Source organism: Crotalus tigris, unplaced genomic scaffold, assembly GCF_016545835.1.
Source record: "Crotalus tigris isolate CLP2741 ecotype Arizona unplaced genomic scaffold, ASM1654583v1 scf7180000019935.411523, whole genome shotgun sequence".
NCBI lineage: Eukaryota > Metazoa > Chordata > Lepidosauria > Squamata > Viperidae > Crotalus > Crotalus tigris.
In genome coordinates, this window is record NW_024097779.1 from 152,670 (window position 1) to 178,489 (window position 25,820).

The following is a 25,820-nucleotide window of genomic DNA, read 5'->3' on the forward strand; positions in this document are numbered from 1 at the left end:
AAAATGTTAAAAATAGAGGAAGGAGACCATTAAGCAAGGAATAACATTAAAGGAGTATAAAGCTGAAGTATCTGACCTCTCTTATACTATTTGGAGGAACCTGAATAGGTTGAGAGTGTATGTGTAAAACCAAAACACCCAAGTGGAGGCTCTTGAATGACAATAACACAGAGAGCCTTGTCCATTAGCTGGCATGTTCTTGTTAGTTGCGAAGTTGTGTCCGACCCATCGCGATCCCATGGACAACATTCCTCCAGGCCTTCCTGTCCTCTACCATCTTCTAGAGTCCATTTAAGCTCACGCCTACTGCTTCAGTGACTCCATCCAGCCATCTCATTCTCTGTTGTCCCCTTCTTCTATTGCCCTCAATCTTTCCTAGCATTAGGCTCTTTTCCAGTGAGTCCTTCCTTCTCATTAGGTGGCCAAAGTACTTGAGTTTCAACTTCTGGCCTTCTAAAGAGCAGTAAGGGTTGATCTCCTCTAGAACTGACCGGTTTGATCGCCTTGCAGTCCAGGGGACTCGCAGGAGTTTTCTCCAGCACCATAGTTCAAAGGCCGCAGCAGCCAGCCTTCTTCTGGTAAATAGGTTTAAATCCCGCCTGCTCTTCTCCCTATTGGATCTGGTGAATCTTAATGTCAAATAAGTCCCCTCTACAGCTCTGCATTTTCCATTGGGGATAGGTTCACAAGAAGCCCGCCTAAGCCTGCCTCCCCCTGTGCCCCTTCGGTTTGAATATCTTGATAGATTTTAAGAAATGTCATTCAAAGGCCGCCCCGCCCATTTCCTCCTCGACCTGAGTGATGCTTCTTGCGAAATCGGCAAGCTGAACCTCCGGTCGGTGCTGGGCGGGGGACGGTTCTTGAAAGCTGTTATTGGGCAAGAAATCCACGTCCTCCAAGCCCTTCCGTGGCTCATTGGCTGAAAAGGCTGACGGTGGAACGGCGGCAAAAGAAAGGCTGTGGAGAAGAGGCTTGGAAACCGAGCTGCCTTTCCTGGGAAAGAGCGACGGGGGCCGTCATCAAATTCCAGCCAATTGGCTTTGAGAGTAGAAGGCACAACGATCAAGGGCGTGTGGGGGGTAGTGGTTCTCTCTTCTAGTCAACGTTGCCGGTTGGGCGATCAACTTTAGTTTTTCGGGTTACTTTGGGGCTATATTGGGTGCTTTTAAGGCCTTTAGATATGGGACGATATAGCATACTGGCATGAATAATTGCAAAATGTATCTCAAGGGCATAGATGATGCCCGCACACCGAATCGGTCAACTGGCCTCCTCCCCTCTCACTGCATCACCTCATTCTCCAAATCCAGCTTATTCTTTCTCTTCCCCCACTTTCCACCTCCTTTCCCAAGGTCTCTTTTGCAAAACTAGAAGGGGGTTCACACTTGCAACCTCCAACATCCCTCCCCTTAATATTTGGACTCATCAACCTTTCCTGAATTCCTGGCATCCGGATGTTTCCATTCCCTCCCATTTTTTCTTCTCCCCCATCTTTGTGGCCAGGTTTGCTGCCGCTGCTGTTTACCCGGCTCAGCTCAGTCCCGCATCTCCTGAGACGGTGCCTTCCCGTGCATGCAATAAAACAGTCACGGACCGGCAAAGAAAACTCCGACGCTGCTGATGGGCACAAAACGGCTCCCATTTCGAGTTACCCTTTGCATGCCTTTCCTTGGCGTGTTGGAGGGTGGAGGTCAGTTGAGGGAAATTTTTGGCGTTTTGCTCATTTATTTAAATATATTCATCTCCCTATATTGCTTGAATACAGCTTCAAAAAGTGAAGCAGTCTGATTTTGCATAATTCTGATGGGAAAGTTTAAAGCTTTGTTTAATACATAATGGCTTGCATTTATGTTAAGGTATAGACAGATTTTTATTTACTCAGATAAAACCAATATATTAGTGTATGGTTTAGTCTTATTGGAAACTAACTAATTAATATAGTTATTGCATTCATATCCTGACTTTTCTTTGGGAATTCAAGTTGACATGTATGGAGCTGTTTTCTCATATTATATCCAGCACAACAATCCTGTCAATAGGTAAGTAAGAACAACTTGATAAAATCAGGTCCAAATATATTGTGGAATGTGTATCAATTCAGTTGTGGTTGACTCAGTAAACAATAGTTAAGCATCAATTCAACTGTTGTAGTTAGTTGACACCTCATGTTGATCAAAAAGAAAGACAAACTTATGAATGTTTCCTTTGATTCACTATAGACAATATTAGCCTTTGGTTTAGCATTGTATTTGAACCAGCCCATTGCCAAAGCAATCATCTAAATGTTTTGGATAGTTTGTGAGTTATGTGTTTTGCTTAACAATAGCAATAGCATGTAGACTTATATACTGCTTCACAGTGCTTCACAGCCCTCTCTAAGCGGTTTACAGAGTCAGCATATTGTCCCAAACAATCTGGATTCTCTTTTACCAACCTCAGAAAAATGGAAGACTGAGTCAACCTTCAGCCAGTGAGAATTGAACTGGCAGCAGCTGGCAGTCAGCAGAAGTAGCATGCAGTACTGCATTCTAATCACTGTGCCACCACAGCTCATAATAAATAGCTAGGTATTTCAGAGAATGTTTTGGCTAATACCTTTTGATAGTGTGATTTCATTTTTAGCCCAACCTAGAATCTCTGCTGTGACTTTTAAGTTCATGATTCTTTACTGACAAATGCTGACACCAGCTGGATGCAAAAAAAGGGGGGGGGGAAATAAAGATAAGGAGGAGGATATTATAATTTTTATTGTATTCCAACTGTAAGTAATGAGATCATGTATGATCTTAAAGTTTATTTCTCAAATTCCCTTTGAGATTACATATGAGTTTATGGACAGAAGATTGGGAAATTAGATAGATATGGAAAATACAGCAAGTGAATACTTTATCTTTGTAGATTTGTATAGATGTTATATCCTTGAAGCTTGTGGAAGAGATAGGAAGCAGCAAACAGCACAAAAGTCATATAGACAGATTATTTGTAAAGCATAAAAAAGACAATTTCATTTAAATACATTGATTTGAAATTTTATATAATATTTGAGCCTACATATAGCTAACCCATAATGTATATTTGGTTTAGTTCCATTGTGCAGTGTGAACGTCACTCTGGGTGGTATGTAAGTCTGGCTGATTACTTAACTGTGATTCATAGAAAATTTACAAATTATAGCCTAGTGTAGCAGTTGAATCTAGACATTGCCTTCCTGTACAAGGTATAAAAGAGCAGTTAATTGTACGGTATTTGTTCAACTCAATCAATGCAATTCCTTCAGTGTCAGCATTACATCTTTGGATTAGTTTTCTTTCCATCGAAGCCATAGAATGTTGATGGTGCAAATTGTGGATGGAAGAGTGGGGTTATATGATTGGCGGCCCCGTGGCAACCATTGTGAGGTCATGAGAGCAGCTGGAAGATCCTTACCCTGCCTGGAGAGCCAGTTGGCTTATAGATAGTAGATATTTCCTGGTGTGGTACAGGCAAGAAAATCTGTGCTCATACCAGATATCGAACCCCAACCTATAATGGCCAACATTGTGGTGAAGACTATCTGGCAATCCAAAGAAATAAATGAGGCTGGAGACACACCGACAAGCATTGAGAGTCGAGCCCAGAGCAACAAGGATCAGCTTGGAAAGACTACTAGCATCAAGGGCTTTCCCAAAAAAAAGAAAGCTGTCTCTTTCCATGGGTAAATGACCGGGGGAGGGGAGGAAGGGTAGAAGTGAAATTCAGTGCACTACATATAGCAGGAAAGGGGATGCAGGGTGGCATTTCTGCTTTGCTTATAGATGGTTTTAGATTCAGTTCCAGGCATCTGGAAAGGCCGCTGGGAAGAGATTACAAAACAAAACACCCTTTTCTCCTTCAGTTCATCAGATCCCAGCTTTGTTGGACTATAACTCCCAGAACTTGTAGTCTGCATAAAGCTGGCCAAAAATAATGAATGTTTGTAGTCCAACACTGGGCTAAGTGGATAATGAATCTTCATCTGATCTAAGCAGGTACTACAACAGCGGTTATTGCTGACAATTCTGGCCAGGCATTGTGAGAAACCATTTAGATCTCTTTTGTACTATCTGTGAGATGGGTCTCTGTGTGAGTGGATGGATTGGTAGCACTAATCTGCAGTATTCACTGATTCATAAGTGAGTGATTCTAGTTGGTAATGTCAAAAGAAGAAATGAAATCTTTGGGCATTTTTATGTGCAGTGTCCCAGGACTTCATTCTCTCCCCTATCCTATTTAATATTTAAATGAAACCACTGGGAAAGGTCATTTCTTGGATTGGAGTTCAATAATATCTTCCTGATACCAAGCCTTGAACTGAGCAGGAGATGCATTTCTTCCAGTGTATGAAAGGTGAGGGATTGAATGGAACGGAATGAAACAAGGTAAAATTGAATCAAAGCAAGAGGATGTTACTGCTTGTTCAGAAACAACTGAGCTTCTTTTGTGGTCCTGTATTGGCTTTAGAGAGGATCACATTCTTTGATGAAGCTAGTGTGAAAATGGAGATCTTGCTATTTGATTAGCAGGTGGAATCTTTTACCAGAAAAGACTTTGCACAATGTTGTTTAGTGTTTCCTTTATATTTCTTGTTGAATGGGAGACCTTGGCAATAGTCCCTGTTATCCTTATAACATTGATTGTTCCAATATGTTCTGAGTTGGGCTGCCTTTGAAGATGTCCTAAAACTGTAGTTGGTACTCATTGGCTGGGAGCACAATCTGTTTCAATAGGATAACATTGGGCTGTGGTTCTTCCTTGGTTAACAATGAATTTTCTTGTATAAAATGCTGATTTTGATCTATGAAGCCTTTATTTGCTTTATGAACCATCTTCTTCAAATAGGTACAGTGCATCCTATTTCGGAGGAGCTTCTTTGGATTTCAAAAAATGATGGGGATGAGAGCTTTTTTGATAGTTACCCTATCTTTTTGGATCAGTCTGCCCCTCCCCCATTTTGTTTGAACTTATTGGATAAATAAATATGACCTCATGTAAGTCACCCAAAGAGTGTTGACTTGGCAGGCTGTAAGTGATGGAATAAATAAGATTAGATACCCTATCAATGTGTTGGATTTCAATTCTCAAAATTTCCAGAAGAATATTCCAGGATTTCAATATAGGAATCCCTTAAACTGAGGATGTTGAAGACCAACACATACATACAAACATCATATTTGGGAGAGGTGAGCTAGGATTTCATATTGTTTTCATATCTTCATATATTGATATTTATTTTCTCATAAAAGGAGTTTAGAAAGCTTAGTAGAAGTTAATAAAACTGATACCAGCCAAGGGTTGCTCTTAGTTTTCAAAAGCTTAGGTATCGAGCTTTGTGAAGCATCAAAAGACTCTTTGCTATAGATTGCTATATGCTATAGATTGCTATCTGCAATCGCTCTGCAGTATATTATGTAAGTAAGAAAGTAGTCAACAGCTGGATCTAAGCATAATGTATGCCCTTTTTCCCAAACCAGAGTTGAGCCCCATTTTACCAGTGAAAGTCCCAATCTGAATTTGAAGCGTTCTTCTGCTTGCACTAATGTTTCTCTCCTGAATCTAACTGATGGGGAACGTGATGATTCCACCACGGAGAATGAATCCACAGATGATGGAGGTCTACCAGGGGGAGCAGGAGGCGAAAGACGGGATCCTCTATTTCCTATCAAGCCAGCATGGTCAGAAGATGAAGATGAAAGTTCTAGCCAGCAAGTGAGGAAATGAACCACAATCCCACATACCTGTTGCTGCTTTCCTAGATAATTAATTTGCCCTGAGTTAGTATTGTTCTAATAATAGACAAGAAGAAAACATTTATGCCACTGCCATAAAAAACTGTCCTATGGCACTTTCAACAATACATTGATTAGCTCACTAGTTACCTGATGCCATGATACAATTACATATTTTTAAGATGCCATAAGATTCTTGACTCTTTAGTGCTATAATAGATTTACAGATTCTCCTTCTTCAAGTTTTCCCCCCAAAAAAGTTTGTATGCTTGATGCGTTTTAGGCCTGTTTATCTTTTCATATTCCACTTTGAAGATGTTGCTTCCAAGTCTCCCACATTTCCTTGGTGATTGGAAAGGATGAATCCTGTTGGAACTTCTAATTTTTTAAATTTATAATATAAAATATAAAAATATAAAAGCAAACAATGGGAAAAATAGGGGAGGGAAAAAGGAAAACAAGGGAAAAAGAAAGAAAAGGCATTGACTTCCGATTCCCTTTGGTGCTGTTAAATAAGATAATAACATCAAACCTCAACTTTTTACTTTATAAACTAGCCGTTTCTATAACAACAAATCTACCTAATCGGTAAAACTCAAAATCAAAGTTTAGTTTTTTTTTCACATCAAGCACAAAGTCCACAAACAGTTTCCAAGTAGAAACAAAAGTAGTTGTGTGGTTTTTTTTTTTTTAGTCAAAGCAGTCAATTTAGCCATCTCTCACTCCATCAACTTTTACAGCCATTCGTCCATTGTGGGAATCGAAATGGCCTTCCATTTTTGTGCATATAGTAATCTTAACATATTATATAACATCAAAGTTCCAATTTTTTTCCAAGTCTTTTTCCATTAAACCCAAAAGAAAAGTTCTGGTTTTACTTTTGTATTCACTTTAAGATTCTTCTGAATTAGGATATGAATCCTACTCTAATATTTTTTTTTGCTCTATCACATGTCCACCATAAATGATAAAAAGTCTCTTCTTTACATTTGCATTTCTAACATTCATTTGAAATACTTTTACACAGTCTTGACAACTTATCTGATATCTTAAATACCAATGATACGCCATCTTATAAAAAATGTCTTTTAAATTATGATTTAGTATAAATGTTAAACCTTTCATCCACATATTCTTTCATTGTTCAAGCATTACAGTAGATCCAAAGTTCCTTGTCCACTGAATCATTCAATGCTTCACATATTCATTTTCCAAATTCAAAAACAATTATAGATCTTAGCAATAATATGTTCATCACTACCACACAGTAGGATTTCCAATTCATTTTTAACAAAATCAAACCTATAACTCTTTTTGTCTAATTTAAATCTTTCTTTCAAATGTAAATATGTAAACCAAATGGCAGACACGTCCTTCTGATTCTAACTCCTCCTTAGACATGAGGATAGGATCACCAAAATTAAAAGATATTATTTAACCATAAGTCCACCAGTTGGGCTTTGCCACTATTTCTTTTCTGAAAAAAGCTTGCTGGGGGGACATCCAAAGAGGCACCTTCATAGAATACCTTGTTTTATATTTTCTCCAAACTCTTAGAATGGTATGTCTAACAAAGTGTTATTAAAATCAATATTTATTTTAACCTTGTCATACCATAAATAACTGTGCCCTCCAAATCTTAATTCATGACCTACTAGATCGAGTAGTCTCATATTCTAGAAATTCACCCACTCATTTAGCCAGACCAAACAACAAGCATTGAAATACAATTCCAAATCTAGTAAACCTAACCCCTCTCTTTCCTTAGCATCTTGCAGTAGTTTATATCTGATTCTTAGTTTTTTCCCTTGCCATATAAACTTAGAAATATCCATCTGCCATTGTTTAAATGGAGTATCAGTTGCAAGCATTGGTAAAGTTAATTATAGAAATTCTAGCCAATAGTGATAAATGCAGTTTATTCCATCTTAATAAGTTCTTTTTGATATCATTCCATTTATTCTGAAACAGTTTTGCATTTGTGTTTATGACCTCCAAATATTTCACCTTTTTCTGAACCCTAAAACCAGACTTTAGTCAATATATCACAGCTCTGTAAGATGATATTCTTAATAAGCATTGTTGTTTTCTGTTTATTTTAAACCCCACTAAAACCCCAAACTTATTTAATTACCTTATCAAATATTCTATATTATTGGGGATCTTGCAAGAATATAACCAAATCATCAGCAAATGCCCTCAAGTTATAAACTGTCTTCTTGATACTTATACCTGCTATTTTCTCATCTTGCCTAATCTTTATTCAAAACTTCCAACACCAAAATTTCACATGAATTGGTTAGATCAGCGTTAATAACAATTTTTTGCTTACTGTGACATATAAACTGTTTAACCCCTTGAATAAAATTCTCCCCAAAGTCCGTATCTTCCAAAACTTCAAACATAAAAGCCAAATTTAAATTTTTAAAGGCCTTCTCTGCATCTAAAAATATTGAAGCTGCCTGTTTCTCATTATGATATTGTAAATTCAATAATGTCAAAACAGTCCTCACATTGTCCTTTAACTGTCTTTTTGGCAGAAAGCCAGATTGATCTTCATGAATATATGCCTTACAACCTTCTTTAATCTTCCTGCCAGAACTGCAGCAAAAAGTTTATAGTTCTTGTTTAATAGTGAGATTGATCTGTAATACTATATCTTCGTAACCTTCTAATGTTGTCTATATCTGCTGTTTCAGAGGTATTATATTCTCCTCTCCAAAGAGGTATTTTTGCTATATATTTAAAGGAAGAGATGCTCATGGAGAGAGGGAATTGAATCTCCACTCCTCCCATTTAACCTTACCTCCTTGTTCTATTTTTCTTGAACAAGTTTTTTTTCTTGCCTGGTTAATTATCAGTAAAAAGACTAGAATGCAAGAACAGCGTTTCTAAATCAGAGAATGATTTAGATTTCCACATCAGTGTTATTGTCTTTTGCACTTAATATCAATGCATAAAATATATTTTAATGAGTGTATTTAGTAGTGATTAAATAATGTATTTCATTTTTTATTTTTGAACATAACTTTACTACATCATTTAAAAAGAAAGATTAAAAACTAACAACAGTTAATATTAGGAATGAAGACAGGAACAATAAGAGAAATAAAAAATGAATGTAGAAAATGCAGAAAATAAAAAATAGAGGAAAGAATTATAAAGAAGTATAAATGTAGATTAATCTCTTACTCCATGATTATATCATTGCTTACATTTTTTCCCTCTAATCTATTTTTTCCTAATCAAATCCATAGACTATTTCATTTTTTTTCTATTTCTCACAAAATGTCAATAAGGGGACTCTAGCCAGCATTAAAATTAGACAATGTCTTATCTCTAGTTAAGTTTGGTTATCTTTGCAAGTTCCATCATTTTCACCATCAATGATAAAATATCCCTTATTGGGTTACAAATTTATGTTGATTTACACGATAAATTTGAAATATCTTTGTACATTCTAGATAGTACTTTTGGTGACATGTACCATGATCCATTATTTTATAAAATGATTCTATGTAGGACTATAACACAAGGCAAATTTCAGCTCTTTCAATAATTTTTCTCATCATTCCATTCGTGTATTATAACCAAAGTTTTTAATCCATTTTATCATATCTTCTTTCCTGTTGTCTTATGTTTCAAATCTCAATAGTATATGTTGTTGTTGTTAGTTGCGAAGTTGTGTCTGACCCATCGCGATCCCATGGACAACATTCCTCCAGGCCTTCCTGTCCTCTGCCATCTACTGGAGTCCATTTAAGCTCACGCCTACTGCTTCAGTGACTCCATCCAGCCACCTCATTCTCTGTCGTCCCATTCTTCTATTGCCCTCAATCTTTCCCAGCATTAGGCCCTTCTCCAGTGAGTCCTTTCTTCTCATTAGGTGGCCAAAGTATTTGAGTTTCAACTTCAGGATCTGGCCTTCTAAAGAGCAGTCGGGGTTGATCTCCTTTAGGACTGACCGGTTTGATCATCTTGCAGTCCAGGGAACTTGCAGGAGTCTTCTGCAGCACCATAGTTCAAAGGCCTCAATTCTTTGGCACTCAGCCTTTCTTATGGTCCAACTTTCACAGCCATACATTGCAACTGGGAAAACCATGGCCTTGACTATACGTACTTTTGTTGGCAGGGTGATGTCTCTGCTTTTTAGTATGCTGTCTTAGATTTGCTATAGCTTTCCTCCCCAGGAGCAAGCGTCTTTTAATTTCTTGGCTGCAGTCCCCATCTGCGGTGATCTTGAGCCAGGAAGATTTCTTCCATTTCTTCCCCATCTATTTGCCAGGAATTGAGAGGGCCAGATGCTATGATCTTGGTTTTCTTAATGTTGAGTTTCAAGCCAACCTTTGCATTCTCCTTCACCCAGATCAAGAGGCTCTTTAGTTCCTCTTCACTTTCTGCCACTAGAGTGGTATCATCTGCATATCTTAGGTTGTTGATATACATTTTAGCAATAGCATATTCAGCATTTGTGCACAGTTCTTTTCAAATTCAGTCTTATTATGTTCAAAACCAAAAGATCTTTATCTGCTTTAAATTTTTGTAACAGTTGTACATAAGAAAACCATTAACATATATATCCTTTTATTGCCAGCTTTTCTCCTGATTTTATTTTATATTCTCCTTGACAAAATTTCTAAGATATCAGAATAACTATTTATGTTTAGTTTTTAGTGTTGTAATTTGGTATTATGATTACTGAATGCACCACTTCTATTTTCCATGATTAAAAATAGGCAGTCAACCTACTTTGCAAATTCCACCAATTAAGTCTTTTAAAAGAAAGCATTTCCCCACAGGTCTGAGACAGTTGCTTACATCAATTACAATTTTATGATGCACTTTTGTAGAAAAATTAATCTTTTAAAAATTCTCCTCATTATCTGTTTTAGACTTTCTTAGTTCATCCCTTGTCAAACTTTTCATCTCTTGTCAAGCTTTTTTGCAAAGTATTTTTTAAAAGTTAAATATTTAAATCTTCTTTTATGAATTTGTAATCCAAAAAATGTGCTTTCTTGTGGTAAAACAAAACTTCTCTAAAGCTGTAAAATAAATTTTAAATGTGGTTCAAAAATGGGGTGGCAGTCAAAATTAAACAATGTATTTCCCGTGGTAGAATCATTTGGAGTAAAAAAAATCTAAAACACATAATTTAAAAATAAAATTCTGAGTTTATTTCTAATTCATTCTTTTCCGTATCTATTGATATTGCAGGAGGAAAAATTAAAGAGAATCAAGTTCTTTTAATAGCAAGGAGCATTTTTGCCATTATTTGTTTCAAGAAAAATATTCCTTAAAAAAATCTTCATATCACTTGGTTGTTTAGGCAGTGGACTAGGAAAGAATTTGCCCACATAAATCTCTTCAAACATAGCCCACGAGATTAGCTTTTCTAGAAGATTTTACTCTCTTGTGATCCTCCTTCTACAGTGATCTATTTGTATCATTCTCCATTCCTCATTTGCTTTCTATACTTAGATATGGCCTTTTATATTGTTCCAAATATTTCTTTGTTCACTTTTCATGACCCTCAACAGCAACAAGCAAGTTTCTACTTTATGGCCTCCTGAGCCACTCAAAGATGTCACTAATTTCTTCTGTCACTTTCAGTAATGAATTCTTAGGTCCCTAAGAAGACCTTTCAGCTGACATTGAGCCTGAAATAAATGATTGGGAAGTGTGAAGAAGTCAGGAGTAAATGGATTATGTTTTGCTTCATCTGGTCCCTTCTTATACTCTCTCCCAGCAGGAAGTCAGCAACAGTGGCCTTTTGCGAGCCAAGGACTCCATTACCAGTCTCAAGGAGAGGACATCTAAGGTCAACCACCATCTTCAGAATCTGCAGGTCTGTAGGGTTTTTTTTGTTTTGTTTTTGTACAGACTACATAGCTGAAGAGTTAGGTTTCCACATTGACCATGTCTGTTTCTGCTTTTATTGCCAGGAATATAGAATGAATTTGTCTTTTTTTGAAGACTGCCAGTGAAAGAGTGTTTCACTGGGCCAGTTTGAGAGAGGAGAGGCTGAATTCTGTCCATCTTGTTGTAAAATCAGATCTGACTTTGCCTTCATTTTGATTGGCTTTATTGCTATTGTTTAATTTTTTTTAAACAATACTGTTGGCAAAAAAATAGTTAAAAATTAAAAAGCAAGAGTAAATATGTTGATCTTTAAGAAAATAAATTCATAATTAGGCAATTGAACCACTTAATTGACATAACCACTTAAATTGATATAACCCTTAACCAGAGAAAATCATACAAAAAAAAAAAGCAGAACGAAGTGTTGGTGGGGGAAAGGTAGGATTGGAATGAGGGAAAACATTTAAAAGTAGACTATGCATATTATCCATAAAATTAACATTTTGAATTTCCTTATAGCACTAGTAGTTAAGATTAGGCAGAAGTACAGAATAACAAAATAACAAAGTTGGAAGGAACCTTGAAGATCTTCTAGTCCAGCTCATGCTCAAGCACGAGACTCTATACAATTTTCAGACAAATGGCTGTCCAGTCTCTTCTTAAAATGCTCCAGTGATGGAGCACTCACAAGGCAAGCTTAAGGCAAGCTGTTCCAGTAGTTTATTGTTCTTAGTGTCATGAATTTTCTCCTTAGTTCTAGGTTCTCCTTGATTAGTTTCCATCCATTGCTTCTTGTCTTGCCTTCTGGTGCTTTGGAAAAATCCTTTTTGTGACAATCCCTCAAATATTGGAACACTGCTATCACGTCTCCCATAATCCTTTTTTTCACTAGATTAGAGATGCCCAATTCCTATAACTGTTCTTCATATGTTTTAGTCTCCAGCCCCCTAATCATCTTTGTTGCTCTTCTCTGTACTTTTTCCAGAATCTCAACATCTTTTTTATATTGTGGTGATCAAAACTGGATGCAGTATTCCAAGTGCAGTCTTACCAAGGCCATATAAAGTGGTACTGACTCTTCATGTGATCTTGATTCTATCCCTCTGTTAATGCAGTCTAGGATTGCATTGGCTCTTTTGGCAGATGCTGCACACAATTGGCTCATATTTAAGCAATTGTACACCAGGACTCCCAGATCCCTGGAGTTAATTCCAGGTTTAGGCAGAGATATAACAGAATTGTTTGAAAAGATCCAGTATTATTGCATACAAAATACATGAGCCTCTGCTTGTTTGGTTAGCATCAGTTTGCCTCTTTTCTCAACGTTTTCTAGAATGAAGTAATTGTGCTGTCCCATTTTTGAAATTCAATATACTGGTTCCTGTTTAGAAAAATCAATTTTCCTTTTATACTGTCGATTGTCAGCAGGAGCTATATTGATTTTTATGTGAAAGAAAAGAGATTGAATTACCTCCTAGGAGAAGCAAGGCTCTTTTCTTGCTTGGCCAAGGAAAGTGAGGCTTTGAGAGCCAAAATAATTCAGTAGTGAATTTTGTCAAGATGAAGAATAGTTAGAACAATTAATCAGTGGAACAACCTGCCTCCAGAAGCTGTGAATGCTCCAACACTGGAAGTTTTTAAGAAGAGATTGGACAGCCATTTGTTTGAAATGGTATAGGGTTTCCTGCCTAAGCAGGGGTTGGATTAGATGACCTCCAAGGTCCCTTCCAACATTATTATTGTTATTATTATAATGCCTTCCATGTGGTAGCTTGGCATGAAGCAAGGAACTGATAGGACCACAAGAGCCAACTATTTTCTGCCACACCTTTTCTTTCTTTTTATCATTTTCTCTTTTTCAAGTATTAGGTAGCAAAGATGGGACAGATAATTCTTACCAGTCAGTTGTTGAGAGTTTTGAAGAAGGCTGATAGCTACATGCTATCAAGTCTGACATACTTGAGGAGATGTGGGTTTCCAATTCCTTCTCACTTCTTGAGGTTTATTTATCTGAACGGTGGCCCCAAATATTTTTATATCTGTGAGGAAGATCAAATGGCCCCTCTCCTGCCTCTCTGTAAACATAAAAATGATACCGCTTATTAATTCCCTAGTTATAACAAAACTAGGTTCATGCTTTGTAATAAACCATGTTTGTCTGACCTTCATTTATTGAATAACCCACAGTGTGGACTGCTGTCAGAATTTGTTACAGGTTGTTCTTATACAAGATAGCTGCTAGCTTATCCAGCCAAAATGGGAGCAAATATTACCAGAAATTTAGCTTGTTGAGGCTCTTGGAAAAGCAACATGCTACTGGCATAGCATTAGCCACAGCTCTTTTGTTTGTGCATCAGGACATCCATGGAAGGGATGAGACTTATGGCTCAGTGGTATAATTCTGTTTACTCTGTTTTGATAACTAAAAACTAAAATGAGAATTGAAAAGCAATTCTCATAAGCAAGAACTTAGGGGTCCCTGTGCTTAATAGAAGTATGACTCCAGGGATGTGTCATTGAACTTTGAACATAACACAGTGTCTCCAAAATGAGATGTTTGTCCATGGCATTCTTATACAATTATGCCTATAAACCAGTGTGCTTCAGTCAGATTATGTACAATTCTCGTTTTAGTTTTTAGTGATTCTGCTATCACTTAGGCTTGGTGGTTTGGGATTTTATATGCATGTCTCTGCCCAAATAGTGTGACAGTGCATGTAGTTGTTGGAAATGAGGTGGAGCATTATCTACAATCATCCAACCAGCTCAAATAACAGAAATGAACATAGGGTCTATGTAACTTAGTGATGCTGGATAATGCTATGAAGATGCTAGATGAATGGGGCAGAGCTTTTCTAAGCGGATTGGAAAAGAAAGCTAACAATTTTCATTTGCTCCATCTGATCCATGCCAAAGACAGCGCAGCAGCATGCAACTGAGATGTTTCTGTATCAAAACAGCCCCTATGGATATGGAAGGGCACTCGGCCATCTTGACTCAGTTTTTATCTGGCTGAACTCTATAAAGGAGGGAAAAGAAGAGCCTTGTTGATTGTTTTGAATCTGCTAGAGAAGTAACAGATGAGGCATGTAGATCAAGGATGAAAGCCAGTTGGTATAGTTGTTAAGGCATCAGGCTAGAAACCAGGATAATGAATTCTAATCTGTGCATAAAACGAGCTGGGTGACTTGAGCCAGTCACTCTCTCTCAGCCTTAGGAATTAGGCAATGGCAAACCACATCTTCATTCTACCCAGTTAAAATTAGCTTTAGCATATCAAGTTTTTTTTAAAAAAGAAGAAGATATTTTTCAGCTTCCTTCCAGCTTCCACTTCTAAAGAAAAGAAACACAATGCTTATTGCAAATCCATATTAGTTCATTCCATTTGTTTGCTTGCTTGGCCTTTTAAGTTTTTTCCTATTCCCTAAAATTTCTTATAGGAAAGCTGTCGAAAGGTGACAAAATCTGTGGAGGATGCTGAAATTAAGACCAGTGTGCTGGAAGAAAATTCAGCCCTCCTGGAGGTGAGAGAGAAGATTTAAGACTTGCAGAAATATGGGGTGGTATCAACAGTACAAGTAATTCACAGCATGTGGAAAGGTAACAGCTGCTACAGAGCTATTAGATTGATGGAGAACAGTTGTACAAAAGTAAAATTATAAACAGAATTTGTGATCTGTGATTGCACTTAAGGAACCAAGACTAGTTTCCTCTAGCATAAACAGAGGTTGCAATTCAGGTTTCTAGATCTTTTGGAAGAAAAACGGAAACAAAAGCAATTTTCTATGGAGCTTTTCAAAATCAGAGTATTGAGCTGGGTTGGTCATCTGACCAGCTCTCTGTCACTTATCACAAAATGTCCATTTTTGCCTCTCCATCTGTTTCTTTTAAATTTTTCTCTTACCATCTTTGTCAAGAGATTCTTTTCAGATATTAAACCCCCCCCCCAAAAATATGGACCTTTTAGCAAAAGACAGCTACTATCGCATAGGGATTAAGGAGAGATTGCAGTTCAATTCTGCTGGCAATTATAAGATTGCTAGCTTATTTTTGTCACACAAAGTTCTTTCTCCAGGTTTTCCAAACACAATTATCTTATGTTGTAGGCCAGCCTGACAATATCAGGCTGGCCTACAGCACAATATAATTGTTTTGGAGAAAACTTGGAAGGAAGAGCTGTGTGTGACAAAAATAAGCACCTTCAATCATGATTCCTTGTGGCGTAATGTTTTTGGAACAATATGAAAGTGTTTTGTTGTCATATTTTCTGGAATTTTATTTTTAAATTCTCAGTCTCACTAGCATTGCATAATGCTTAAGCTTTGGATTGGCATTGAAAAGAAAGACGCACTAATGCTACCCCATTGTCACCTGTAGAAGCTCATTTTGTCAGTTCCTCCCTCTCTCAGCCCAGACTATTTCTCAGGGGTGCTGTTGCCAGAAATCAGGATTAGTGCTAAATTTGCTACTTTGAGTGAATAAAAGCTGGAGTAGAAATTTAATAAATTGTATCATTATTTATTGCCATAAGACTTCCCGATGGGCTGAGTACTACAGGTTTGACTCACTGCATGTTTCAGAATTAGCCAAGTTGCTACTCTCTGTAGATGAAAGGTGCAATGATGATAGAACAATATGGAAATTCAATATTGTCCTTCTTGCTAGGTTTCTGGTATAGGATAATTCTTTTTTAAATGCTGCCACTGATTCAGCTGCTTGCCCCTTTTATTCACCATCTTATTAAATTGAAAAGGATGGAATCACTCCCAAAGAAAACCACACCAAACTGCTTTCTTCTATGGAGGCACTGTTTTTTCCTCCAAACCTTTTGGATTACAGCAACTAAAGTTTCTAGCTAACCCAGCTAGACTGATTGGGAACTATGAGCATTGTAATAATTATACTCAGTGCCAAATTAATGTTATTGTTTCCCTGTCACTTCCCCCACTTTGTTTAGGAGAAACTACGTAACTTGCAGCAACAAGTTCAAGTAGAAGACTTTCGTTGGTAAGAACTCATAGCAGTGGTTGGAACAGGGGTGGCAAGTGGGGTCTCCAAAGAACTTTTGGACTTACTAGGCAAATTCAGCCATCTATGAAGAGAGTAATGCTGTTCAGTCATCAACAGCCTATGAGGTGTGCTGGAAGCTGGGCAATTGCGAAATCTTGGGGACGAGGAGGGCACAGATGAAAAGCCAAGCACGGCTTGCACCTTGGCTTGCTTTCCTCTGCTGGGAGAGATCAGGTCCTGTGAAGTGGGAGTGGAAAAGCCTTGGTTTTGCTAGAGGCACCAACTAATCAACCTGGTCTCTTTCATCACTCCTCACTTTAGGAAATGCATGCTGGAGCTGGCCCAGAAGGAAGCATTGCGGCTGCTGGCCCAGCTGGGGGTACGCTTGGAGGGGGTTCTTCCCCAGCGGGAAAGGACACAGGTGGAACAAGGCCAGGAGCTCAAGATGCTGCGGGAGGAACTGGATGAAGTCTCTACCACGTATGTGCTCTCCTGAGCAAACAGGCTTCCCTTTCTTTCCTCCAAAGAGCCCTCTTTTTCCCAGCAAAGAAAAGACCAGATTTCAGAGATGAAGTCAAGTACAATCCATTATTTACTGTACCCTAGACCTAAAATGCGAGAGATCCAATTAGATAACTTTTGCTAATATTCCTAGTTGGGGGTTTGCACCCTACCTAATTATAGAACTTTTTCCTCCTAAAGATTTGGTTTTAGAAAAGTTGACTACGACTTCCATGATCATCACTTTGTATTAAGAGTTATAATTATTTGTAGCTCTAATCCTGTAGAGAAGATTAGTATATTACTTGTTATAGCTTTGTTGACTTGGAATCAAGAAATCCTGATCATTATATATATATATATATTTTTAAAAAAGTGAAGTTTTCTACCGTTTGAGTCTTCCAAGAGCAAGCTTCATGAATCTGCCTATGGTCTCTTGGCCTTTTTTCTTCAGTAGGTTTTCTTCCACATTAATTAGACATAATTCTACCCAATTCTTCTCTTTGCTTAAAAAATACCAGGTGGTGCAAAATCAGATTCAGAATAAAAGAGGGTGGGTCTTATAATGTATTTTTAATAAAGCTCTATAATTGTAGATGAAATTCCATATTGAGCACTCCACATCTCATTGTAATGAAGAGGAAGAGAGAATAAAATGTATCAGGACAGAGTCTGCAGTATCTCCTGAAACACAAATGTCCCAAACCAGGAAGTCACTATTCTTTTGCCAACTTTTGATGTGAAAGGGCTGTAAAATGAGGTTGTTCCAATCTCAACACCTGCTCCAGGGATTGTGGCAGGCAAATTTACATCTCTCTGAGCCTTTACAGGGCTATGAATTTGGAAATTGTGGAAGTTTGCCCTTTTACTTACAGCTGCTTTCTTCTCTGGTAGGGCAAAACGGACTTCAGTGTCTCTCACTCAGCTTCGGACAGACCTGGATGGGCTCCTGGAAGACATATCCCGACATCTTGCAACATTGAAGAATATGGAAGCGTCTGACCGGCCTCCTTCTAATTGTGCTAGATGTTCCAGGTACCTAGTTAAACTCTGGGTCAGAATTGAAGAATACTGGCCAACCTGATAGCGAGAATCAGAAAGCTAGACTAAGGAAGGATGTGGAGATTAGGGAAAAGTTAGGTTTGATTTCCCCAATTTCACACAGATCAGTGATATAAAGCCTGTAAGAAATGTTTTGCTTAATCACAATTTATTAAACAAAGCATTACAAATAGTCTTCAATTTATGACCATAACTTAATCTGGAATTATGGTTACAAGTCATGGTGGTTGTTAAATTGATTATTGTGTGACTGCACCCAATTTTATCTTTTTTTGCAGAGGTCCTCAAGGAAATGCAGTGTTAATTAAGCGAAACCATAGTCCTTAGGTGAACCCATTTTACTCAATAGGTTTTTTGCTAGTAACCAGATACAAACATTAGAAATCAGCAAAAAAAAAAAAAAAAAAAAAAAAAAAAAAAAAAAAAAAAAAAAACTTGAAAAAGTTAGAGCAAAGAGCTCCAAATGCGAGTGATGCAGTTATTAAGTGAAGACTCCCTATATTAGCTACATTCGCACATTAAACCATAAATCATAGTTGGGCCTGGATTGCTGCTTGAATCCCCAGCCTGCTGGTAGACTGCAGGAGGTCTTCCAACGACTTTCTTATCCAAAAAGGGATGTGTCAGAGAGATTGTTGCTGACAGAAGAAATTATTAAAAAGTAGAAATATCTTTTACCCCTGGGACTCAAACTCCAATTCTCATGTTATTTGGCTTTTTTTGACTCAAAAAAAAATATACAGTACATTCTGGATTGTTTTTGGCATGTGGGATTTGGCATAACCTCAAAAGCTAAGATAAAACCAAACATAACATATTATGGCTTAGCATGGTTGACTGATTAAATCAATTTCTTAGCTTCCCAATTGACACATGAATCAGGGCAGCATACATCAATAGAAAACAATATGTAATAAACCTCCAACATTAAAATAGGATGAAATATATTCTTAAAGTAACTTCATCTAACCAAAACTAATCCACAAACAGTCCAATGGCACAAAATCTCCCACCCTGTATTTGGGGGAAAAAGCTAAATTTTGGTACCTTTAAGGTGTGTGGATTTCAGAATCCTGAGCCAATTCCTGATTCTCAAGCCTAGCATGAGTTGAAATCCACACAGCTTAAAGTCACCAAGGTTGAGAGATGCTTTCTTATTGGGTGGCCATGATGTATCAGAACAGCTACAAACTCTTAAGGTTTTTTTTATCAAGGACTATCCAAAATTTTTGCTCAAGCAGTCCATGAACAGTACGTCATCTAGAAATACTGACTTGATGTCATAGATTTTCTTTCATAGACCAGCAGGTAATTGCAGTTTTCCAGTTCACAGAAGAGACGATTCAATATTACAAAAACAAGTAAATTGACCTCATATGAGCAGTTAATTGGCTGCTGCTGAAAAATGCAGTTTTCTACAAAATCCAGTATCTGGCATTGGCTTTAGTTTCCTGAGAACATCTGTTTTCATTTATTTTAAAAACGCTCAAGTTGCTAAAACTCATGTTATTGGCATGCATGTTTAGAAGAAGAGCTGGGTTTTAAAATGGCTGCTTTTTAAAACTCTCTTCCCAACTTAGATATTTCATATCTATTGCCTACCTCCTCTCCTTCTTCTAATGATATTTTGACACCCCCACCCCCTTTGCCAGTTCTGGAAAAAGGAGAAATTGTCTAAAGCAATATTAAGTTTGACAGTGCTTTTTTGTTGTCTTTATGTTAAATAAGCTCACTTCCTGAGATATCTTATGTTATTTTCAGTGCAGTAAATTGCACTCTTCTGACATTGCATGGAGGGAGTTTCCTTGACGCTGTACCTGGGCTGTTTCTCTCTCTTTCAAGACTTTAACCAAGCATATTTTCTACATTTACTGACTGTGTAAATGACATTCCTTTTCCTTTTTTTTCACCTCCTGCTTCCCACCTACAGCTACAGCATTGTGAATACAGAGGTGCTGCGAAAGATGTTTGAGCATGCGATGGCACCCGTTTTGGAGGAGCTGAAGCAGCGGGCCCAATCAGAAGGCATATGCCCTAGCTGCCAGCGTTTGCAGAAGACGATGGCACAGCGAGGCACAGAGTAGACTAACCCCAGACCCTCCAGCCCCCAATAAAATGTTTCCAGAGTGCAACCTTTCTGGAGCATTTTTCTGACCCTAAGTGGATGCAGGCCAGATTGAGATGGCCTTGTACTGGGAAGTCTGGAGGCAGATTCACCTTGGCTATGGATCTACCATCTGCAAAGCTGCCGCATCCTGAATCTTGTTCCCATTCTATTCTGACATCAGTTCACCAAAACCTCTTGCAGAAGTTTGTCTAAACACTACTAAAAATAGTTTGAGAGATTGGAAGATGAACCCGTGATCTTCAGTGGGCAAAGCACTATTGCTTTGTCACTAAGCTTTTCTTCCTCTCACCTTGGCTCATACAGGGAATTCAGTCCATAGTCCAAGAGTTAAATGCAGCCTCTGAAAATCCTGTATGTGCTTTCCTGAGCAATTCTGTTAGGGCTGAATGTAGATTTAATGTGAGTAAAAGTGAAAGTCATTACATTGACAGGGAACAATCAGTGATATTAATTGTAATGATAAATGTAAATTAAATTTTGTTTTCTCCTGGCCCTGTTGATTTTGACGAGTGCAGCCTCCATATGCTTTTCCAAAGGTGAATGCTACAAATTGCTCAGCTATAGTTTTGCACTACCTTCCGATTGAATGATCTTCCTACCTACTTCCATGTTGCTCTTTTTCGCATTTGCGTCTATTTTCCTATAAACAATTCTTTGTACTTTGTAGGAAGGATAATAGCACTGAGGTTGGTGTAAGACAGTGAAATAACTTTGGGGAGCGGAAACCACCTTTCCATATCCAGTTGAATAAATCTAAAGGCATTCACAAAAATAGTGTATTGGTGATGTAACATATTGCCTGTTCAAGCTTCAGGTTTTGGGATATGTGAGCTCAGAACACAGTCGTTTTTTTTCATTAATAAGCAAAATAGCTTATGTCTGTTTCAAGTTTTTATTCTTCTTGTAAAGTTCACTGAAAGTTTAGTGTCAGTTTTGTTCTATTTTATTTATAAACACATCTTTTGCATATATAGAAATCCATCACTTTTGCATTGTTATTTATTCCCCGGACATAGTATCCTAGTCTCTTGGTAGTTATATGACAGACAATTTCCAGCTTGTGTCCTAATTTTAAAAGTACTCTGTAATTGATCTGTCACTACCCAGGTATTCCTGTAAAGGGAAATAAGGTGGGAGCCTGAGAAACAATAGGGTAGAAGAAAAGGAAGAAGAATCACTAAGGAGTTTCTAAATAAAATTGTGTGCGAAGATAAATTTAGTTTTGCTCTTTCTTTCCCTTCCAGCTTTTTGTGACATGTAGCTGAAATTGTCAAGAGAACACCAGCATTTGCCTGGGGCAGGCATTATTTGTTTAATCATTTTATATCCTTGTGCAGCCTTGTAACTAAGCTAGCAGTCTTTCTTGCAAAAGTTTTACTGGGTAAAAAGCTGAGCATAAGCTATTGCAAATCAAACTGAACTATAATGAGTCTCTTGATAGCCCACAAGTTAACACCAGTAAAGCAAAGATACCAAATTGGTAGTTCCAGGTATTTCCCTTCCTAAGAGATAAATGTGTACTAGGAATCCTACTTGTTGATGTTGACTATAATTACCTACCAAATGTCAGAAATATGTAAGTTATAGGTACTTGGGTTCATTCAGCTACCATTCAGTTATGACAGTGCTAAAAAAAGTGATTTACTATCATCTTTGCACTTACAAACCATTGTGCATCCCTGTGGTTATGTGATCAAAACTGGGTGCTTTGCAATCAGCATGTATTTAGGACAGTTGCAGTATCCTAGAGAATGGAAATCATGTGAAGGCATAAAATATCATAATATCAGGTGCACCTCAATGACTGCCTCACTTAGTGATGGACAGTCCCAATTATGGTTGTCAGTTGAGGTCTCCCTGTATCTGCTGTTCTGGGGACAGGGAGTGAAGCTAAAAGGTGTGAGTCATTTAAAAAATAAACTCAGTTCTCACATCCTATTTGATATCCACTGCCATTTCTCTGTCTATGGTAGCTCATAAATCATCCAAAATATAAACTAAAAGTGCATCTTTCTCATCTTTCAGCTGCTTAATAGTTGCTCAACCCTGCATTAAGATCTAAACTGTACTATAGTGTTTTTTTTTTTAAAAAAAAACCTATTTTCTTGTAGTTGATTATATTGTAAATGAAAGCTTCCTTCTCTTAGTCTATTTCACAGTATAACCTTCAAATTTCCAGAAACACAGGGACTGGGCTTTACACATATGCACAATCATGTTGCTTTGGATTCTCATTGGCAAATGGTTTTATCTTTTTTTTTTTTTTTTTTACAAAATATCTATTGGGATAGTGGGGTGGGAGGGGACCTGATGTTTTTGCTATCTATTTATTAGCCAGCCCTTGTAAGGATTGTCAGATCTGCAGGATCCAATGATTCTCAGCTTCAAACATTACCACTGAGTAATTAGATCATCATATCCAAATCTATCCTTTAGTACTTTTTTCTATGATTTTGCTTGCTACATCATTTGCTACAGTCACAGGTTAGAGCTAGACCGTGTCTTGTGACCCAGTGCACTCAAGGCATCAGGGGACAGTTGAATCCTGCAGAGGCAGCCCTGGGAGAATGCAGGATGCTTTTCCCTGTGGTACTTTGCTCTCTTAGGACAAACTGCTGACCTTGTTTGCTTTGTGACCCACAGCATCATGATTATAAGTATTGCACATATTATTTGCTTGGCTTGACATCCCAATGGGATAATGAGCTCTGTAGGCCTTTCTTTTCTCTCCTTTTTCCAATGTCCAATTGCTCTGATCAGTGGAAACAGGATCTGGAACAGCATTGGAGGCTCATGCACAAACAGAAGCACTACTGTAAGATCACCCACCTTAAACAAGTATGCCATGCAACATGCCATCCAAATGCCAAGCACTGCCCCAATCAAAAAAATTTGCATTCAACACACTAAAGATCTGAAAAAACTCCATCTTGCTTTGAGTTTTCAGAAGATTGAAGTGCAAAAGCTATTTTTTGGAAGTTGCATGAAATAGTAAGTCTGAATACGTGGGCCTAACACCATCTACCTTTCTAACTGCAGTATGGCAGTGCCCCATTTTTTCTATATACTTTTCCTAATATTTTTTCTTGTATGTTCCATAATTAAGCCGTTATATTTACAAAAAATAGCCTTCAGTGAAGATTCCAAATGACAGTTGCAGAAATTATACAAAAGGATGGTAGCCAAAACTACTTGCTAAATATCTGATAAAAGGACATTTAAAAGAGGCAGTATTAAGCATTCTGCAGCTGAGGGCTCCCTTCAAAACCTCTTGGTTTTCAGATGTGCTCCCTGTCACTTTCCAACCTTTCAGTTAACCAAAAGCAAACATTTTTGGCAAGAATTCCCACTCTATATAGAGTTTTATTAATATTTATAATGCTAAGAGAGATTAAGATTCCTTTCCCCTACACTGAATTTATTTCATTTCCTATTACCTTAGGCATTAAAGGGTGGGAATGAGGAACTCAGTTCTCAAAAATATTACCCATCATCCTATCTCAAGCATTTTATAAGGATACAATAATCATCACAGCCACAGGGACTGAGTCCTTCATATGTGAAGCATGGAATAAGCAGGCAACCAACCACTGAAATGGCTGGAGCACAGGGAGAAACTGACTGCGGATGGCTGAGGAGGCACAGCTTCAGAATATCCATGTGGGAGCTTGAAGCAGAAACCATGATGAGCTAATCTTCCAACTTTTCAGTTCTAATCCAGCAAAAATTCTTCATCCACAAACAAGTCTTGGTTAGCAATCTTCCCCATCAGATCTTTAGGAAATAAGAAATGTGGGCAGGATGAATAAGAACTCTTATTTGCCTAGAGATCTGTGGTATTTCATATATTATAGAACAGTGATAGTAAACCTTTTAGAGACCGAGTGCCCAAACTGCAACCCAAAACCCACTTATGTATCGTTGGGTGCCGGGTGGGGGGTGGCGAATTGGGTGGGAGTGGTCCATTGGTTGGGCGTGGCTGTGGTTGTCATGGCAGACTGGGTGGCCGTGGCACGCCACGGCCCACCTTGATCTTGCTTGTGGGGAGGGATGCCTGTGGGGGTTAGGTAGAGTTGGGGGAGATCCAGGGGGGTCTCTGGCGGGTGGGACGATGGGCAGGAGGCTCGTCCTGCGGGCTGAGGCAAGGCAGGGGCAGGGGTGCCATTGCCGCAGAGCAAGGCAAGGCGAGGCAGGGGTTGAGCAGCTGCTGCCTGACACCATTGGCCCGCACATACAGCGAGTGCATGGGAGCCAACTGTGTCCATCAGCAGAGACAGCCTGCTGGCCCCTTGACCAGCACATTCTGAGGCTCCGCAGCCCACTGAGAATACTGGGCCAGCCCTCCAGCAGCAAGCAGAATAGGGGAGGGGGGATCTGGTATATTGGTTCCTTACCTCTGCCCAGCTTGTTCCGCGGCCTCATGGCAACGGCATTGGATGTGATGCGCAAGGCTGCAAATGGCCAGTTTTGATGCGATGTGCCATTTGCCGCCTCACACTTCACATCCAATGCCGCTGCCATAAGGCTGCGGAACAAGCCGGGCGGAGGTAAGGAATAGGTATACAGGTTTCTTACTGCCATCCGGCTTGTTCTGTGGCCTTATGGCAGTGGCATTGGGCGTGATGTGCGAGGCAGCAAATGGCCAGTTTCAGTGCAATGTGGCTGTTTGCTGCTGGCCATGGCCATTTGCCGCCTCACACATCGCACCCAATGCCTCTGCCATGAGGCTGCGGAACAAGCCGGGCGGAAGTAACGAACCAGTATACCGGTTTCTTACCGCTGCCTGGCTTGTTCTACAGCTTCATTGTAGCGGCATTGGGCAGGAGGCAGCAAATGGCCGATTTCGGCACGATGCAGCTATTTGCTGCCTTGCATATTGTGCCCAATGCTGCTGCAATGCAGCTTGGCCAAAAATGGCTGTGGAATAAGTAGGGCAGGTTCCCCCCCTCACCTCCCCATTCAGCTACAGCTTTGGTGGCTCTGTAGGCTTACAGAGCCACCAAAGCAGCAGGTGGATCACTGAAGACTCCGGAAGAGAGGGTGCTGAAGTGGGTGGTCGGGCCATTGGCAAGAGCAACATGGTTGAGCAGGCAGCAGCCTCAGAACAAGTAAAGAAATAAATCCTTGCTCCCCCCAGAAATTGCCTTTCTTTCCTTACCTGACTCCCAGACCCATGCTGTTTCTCCTTTGTGATCCACCTCTGCCACCTGCAAAGACAAAGGAAGTTTTTTTTTGGGGGGGGAGGAAAGGTCAACCAATCAATTCCAACTTCTCATGAAAGATCGCAAAGTTGGGATTGACCTTTCCCCCCCCCCCCAAAAAAAATCTTCCTTTGTTTCCTTGCACGCTTCAGCACCCTCCCTCCCTAAGCTTCTGGCGCTCCACCTGCTGCTTTGGTTGGCCTGCCAGCCCCCAACTCAATGCCCTGCCCACCGCCGCCTAGCACGGCTGCCCCGTGGCTGCAGGGCTAGCCTGGCATGGGAAGGGCACACGCCCCATTCTCCCACCACCATGCA

General features: G+C 38.9%; 2 protein-coding genes across 18 annotated transcripts in view; one reads left to right on the forward strand and one right to left on the reverse strand.

Annotated features, from left to right (window-relative positions):
* Positions 1-568: 568 nt before the first annotated feature.
* On the forward strand, positions 569-22,391 carry TSKS (testis specific serine kinase substrate). Of its 5 annotated transcripts, XM_039364952.1 has the most exons (9): positions 1,487-1,690; positions 1,982-2,039; positions 5,490-5,724; positions 11,491-11,589; positions 15,044-15,127; positions 16,561-16,610; positions 16,935-17,093; positions 18,009-18,149; positions 20,107-22,391. In XM_039364952.1, exons 1-9 carry the CDS (start codon positions 1,621-1,623, stop codon positions 20,258-20,260), a joined length of 1,050 nt encoding a protein of 349 aa, XP_039220886.1. In that variant the 5' UTR covers positions 1,487-1,620; the 3' UTR covers positions 20,261-22,391. The 5 variants fall into 5 exon arrangements, with proteins under 5 accessions (XP_039220882.1, XP_039220883.1, XP_039220886.1 ...); XM_039364948.1 differs by lacking the exon at positions 1,982-2,039 and having other exon boundaries at positions 569-1,690; XM_039364949.1 differs by lacking the exon at positions 1,982-2,039 and having other exon boundaries at positions 571-1,690; positions 11,494-11,589.
* Positions 11,584-25,820, reverse strand: part of CPT1C (carnitine palmitoyltransferase 1C) — a 63,238-nt gene continuing 49,001 nt past the window's right edge. For 9 of the 13 annotated variants that reach the window (XM_039364930.1, XM_039364929.1, XM_039364931.1 and 6 more), the window contains one exon: positions 22,538-25,511. The gene's annotated coding sequence lies outside the window, so the exon portion shown is untranslated. Of the gene's footprint in view, positions 11,859-13,501; positions 13,679-21,182; positions 25,512-25,820 lie in introns of those variants that run through there. The other 4 variants (XR_005559334.1, XR_005559335.1, XM_039364923.1 and 1 more) reach the window with 4 other exon arrangements.

Excerpts from the sequence above, each read along its gene's own strand:
- TSKS (XM_039364948.1), top strand. The coding sequence starts at position 1,455 with ATGTTTCCATTCCCTCCCATTTTTTCTTCTCCCCCATCTTTGTGGCCA. Across the intron at positions 15,128-16,560 it reads AAAATTCAGCCCTCCTGGAG|GAGAAACTACGTAACTTGCA; the intron begins GTGAGAGAGAAG and ends CACTTTGTTTAG. Across the intron at positions 18,150-20,106 it reads AATTGTGCTAGATGTTCCAG|CTACAGCATTGTGAATACAG; the intron begins GTACCTAGTTAA and ends TCCCACCTACAG.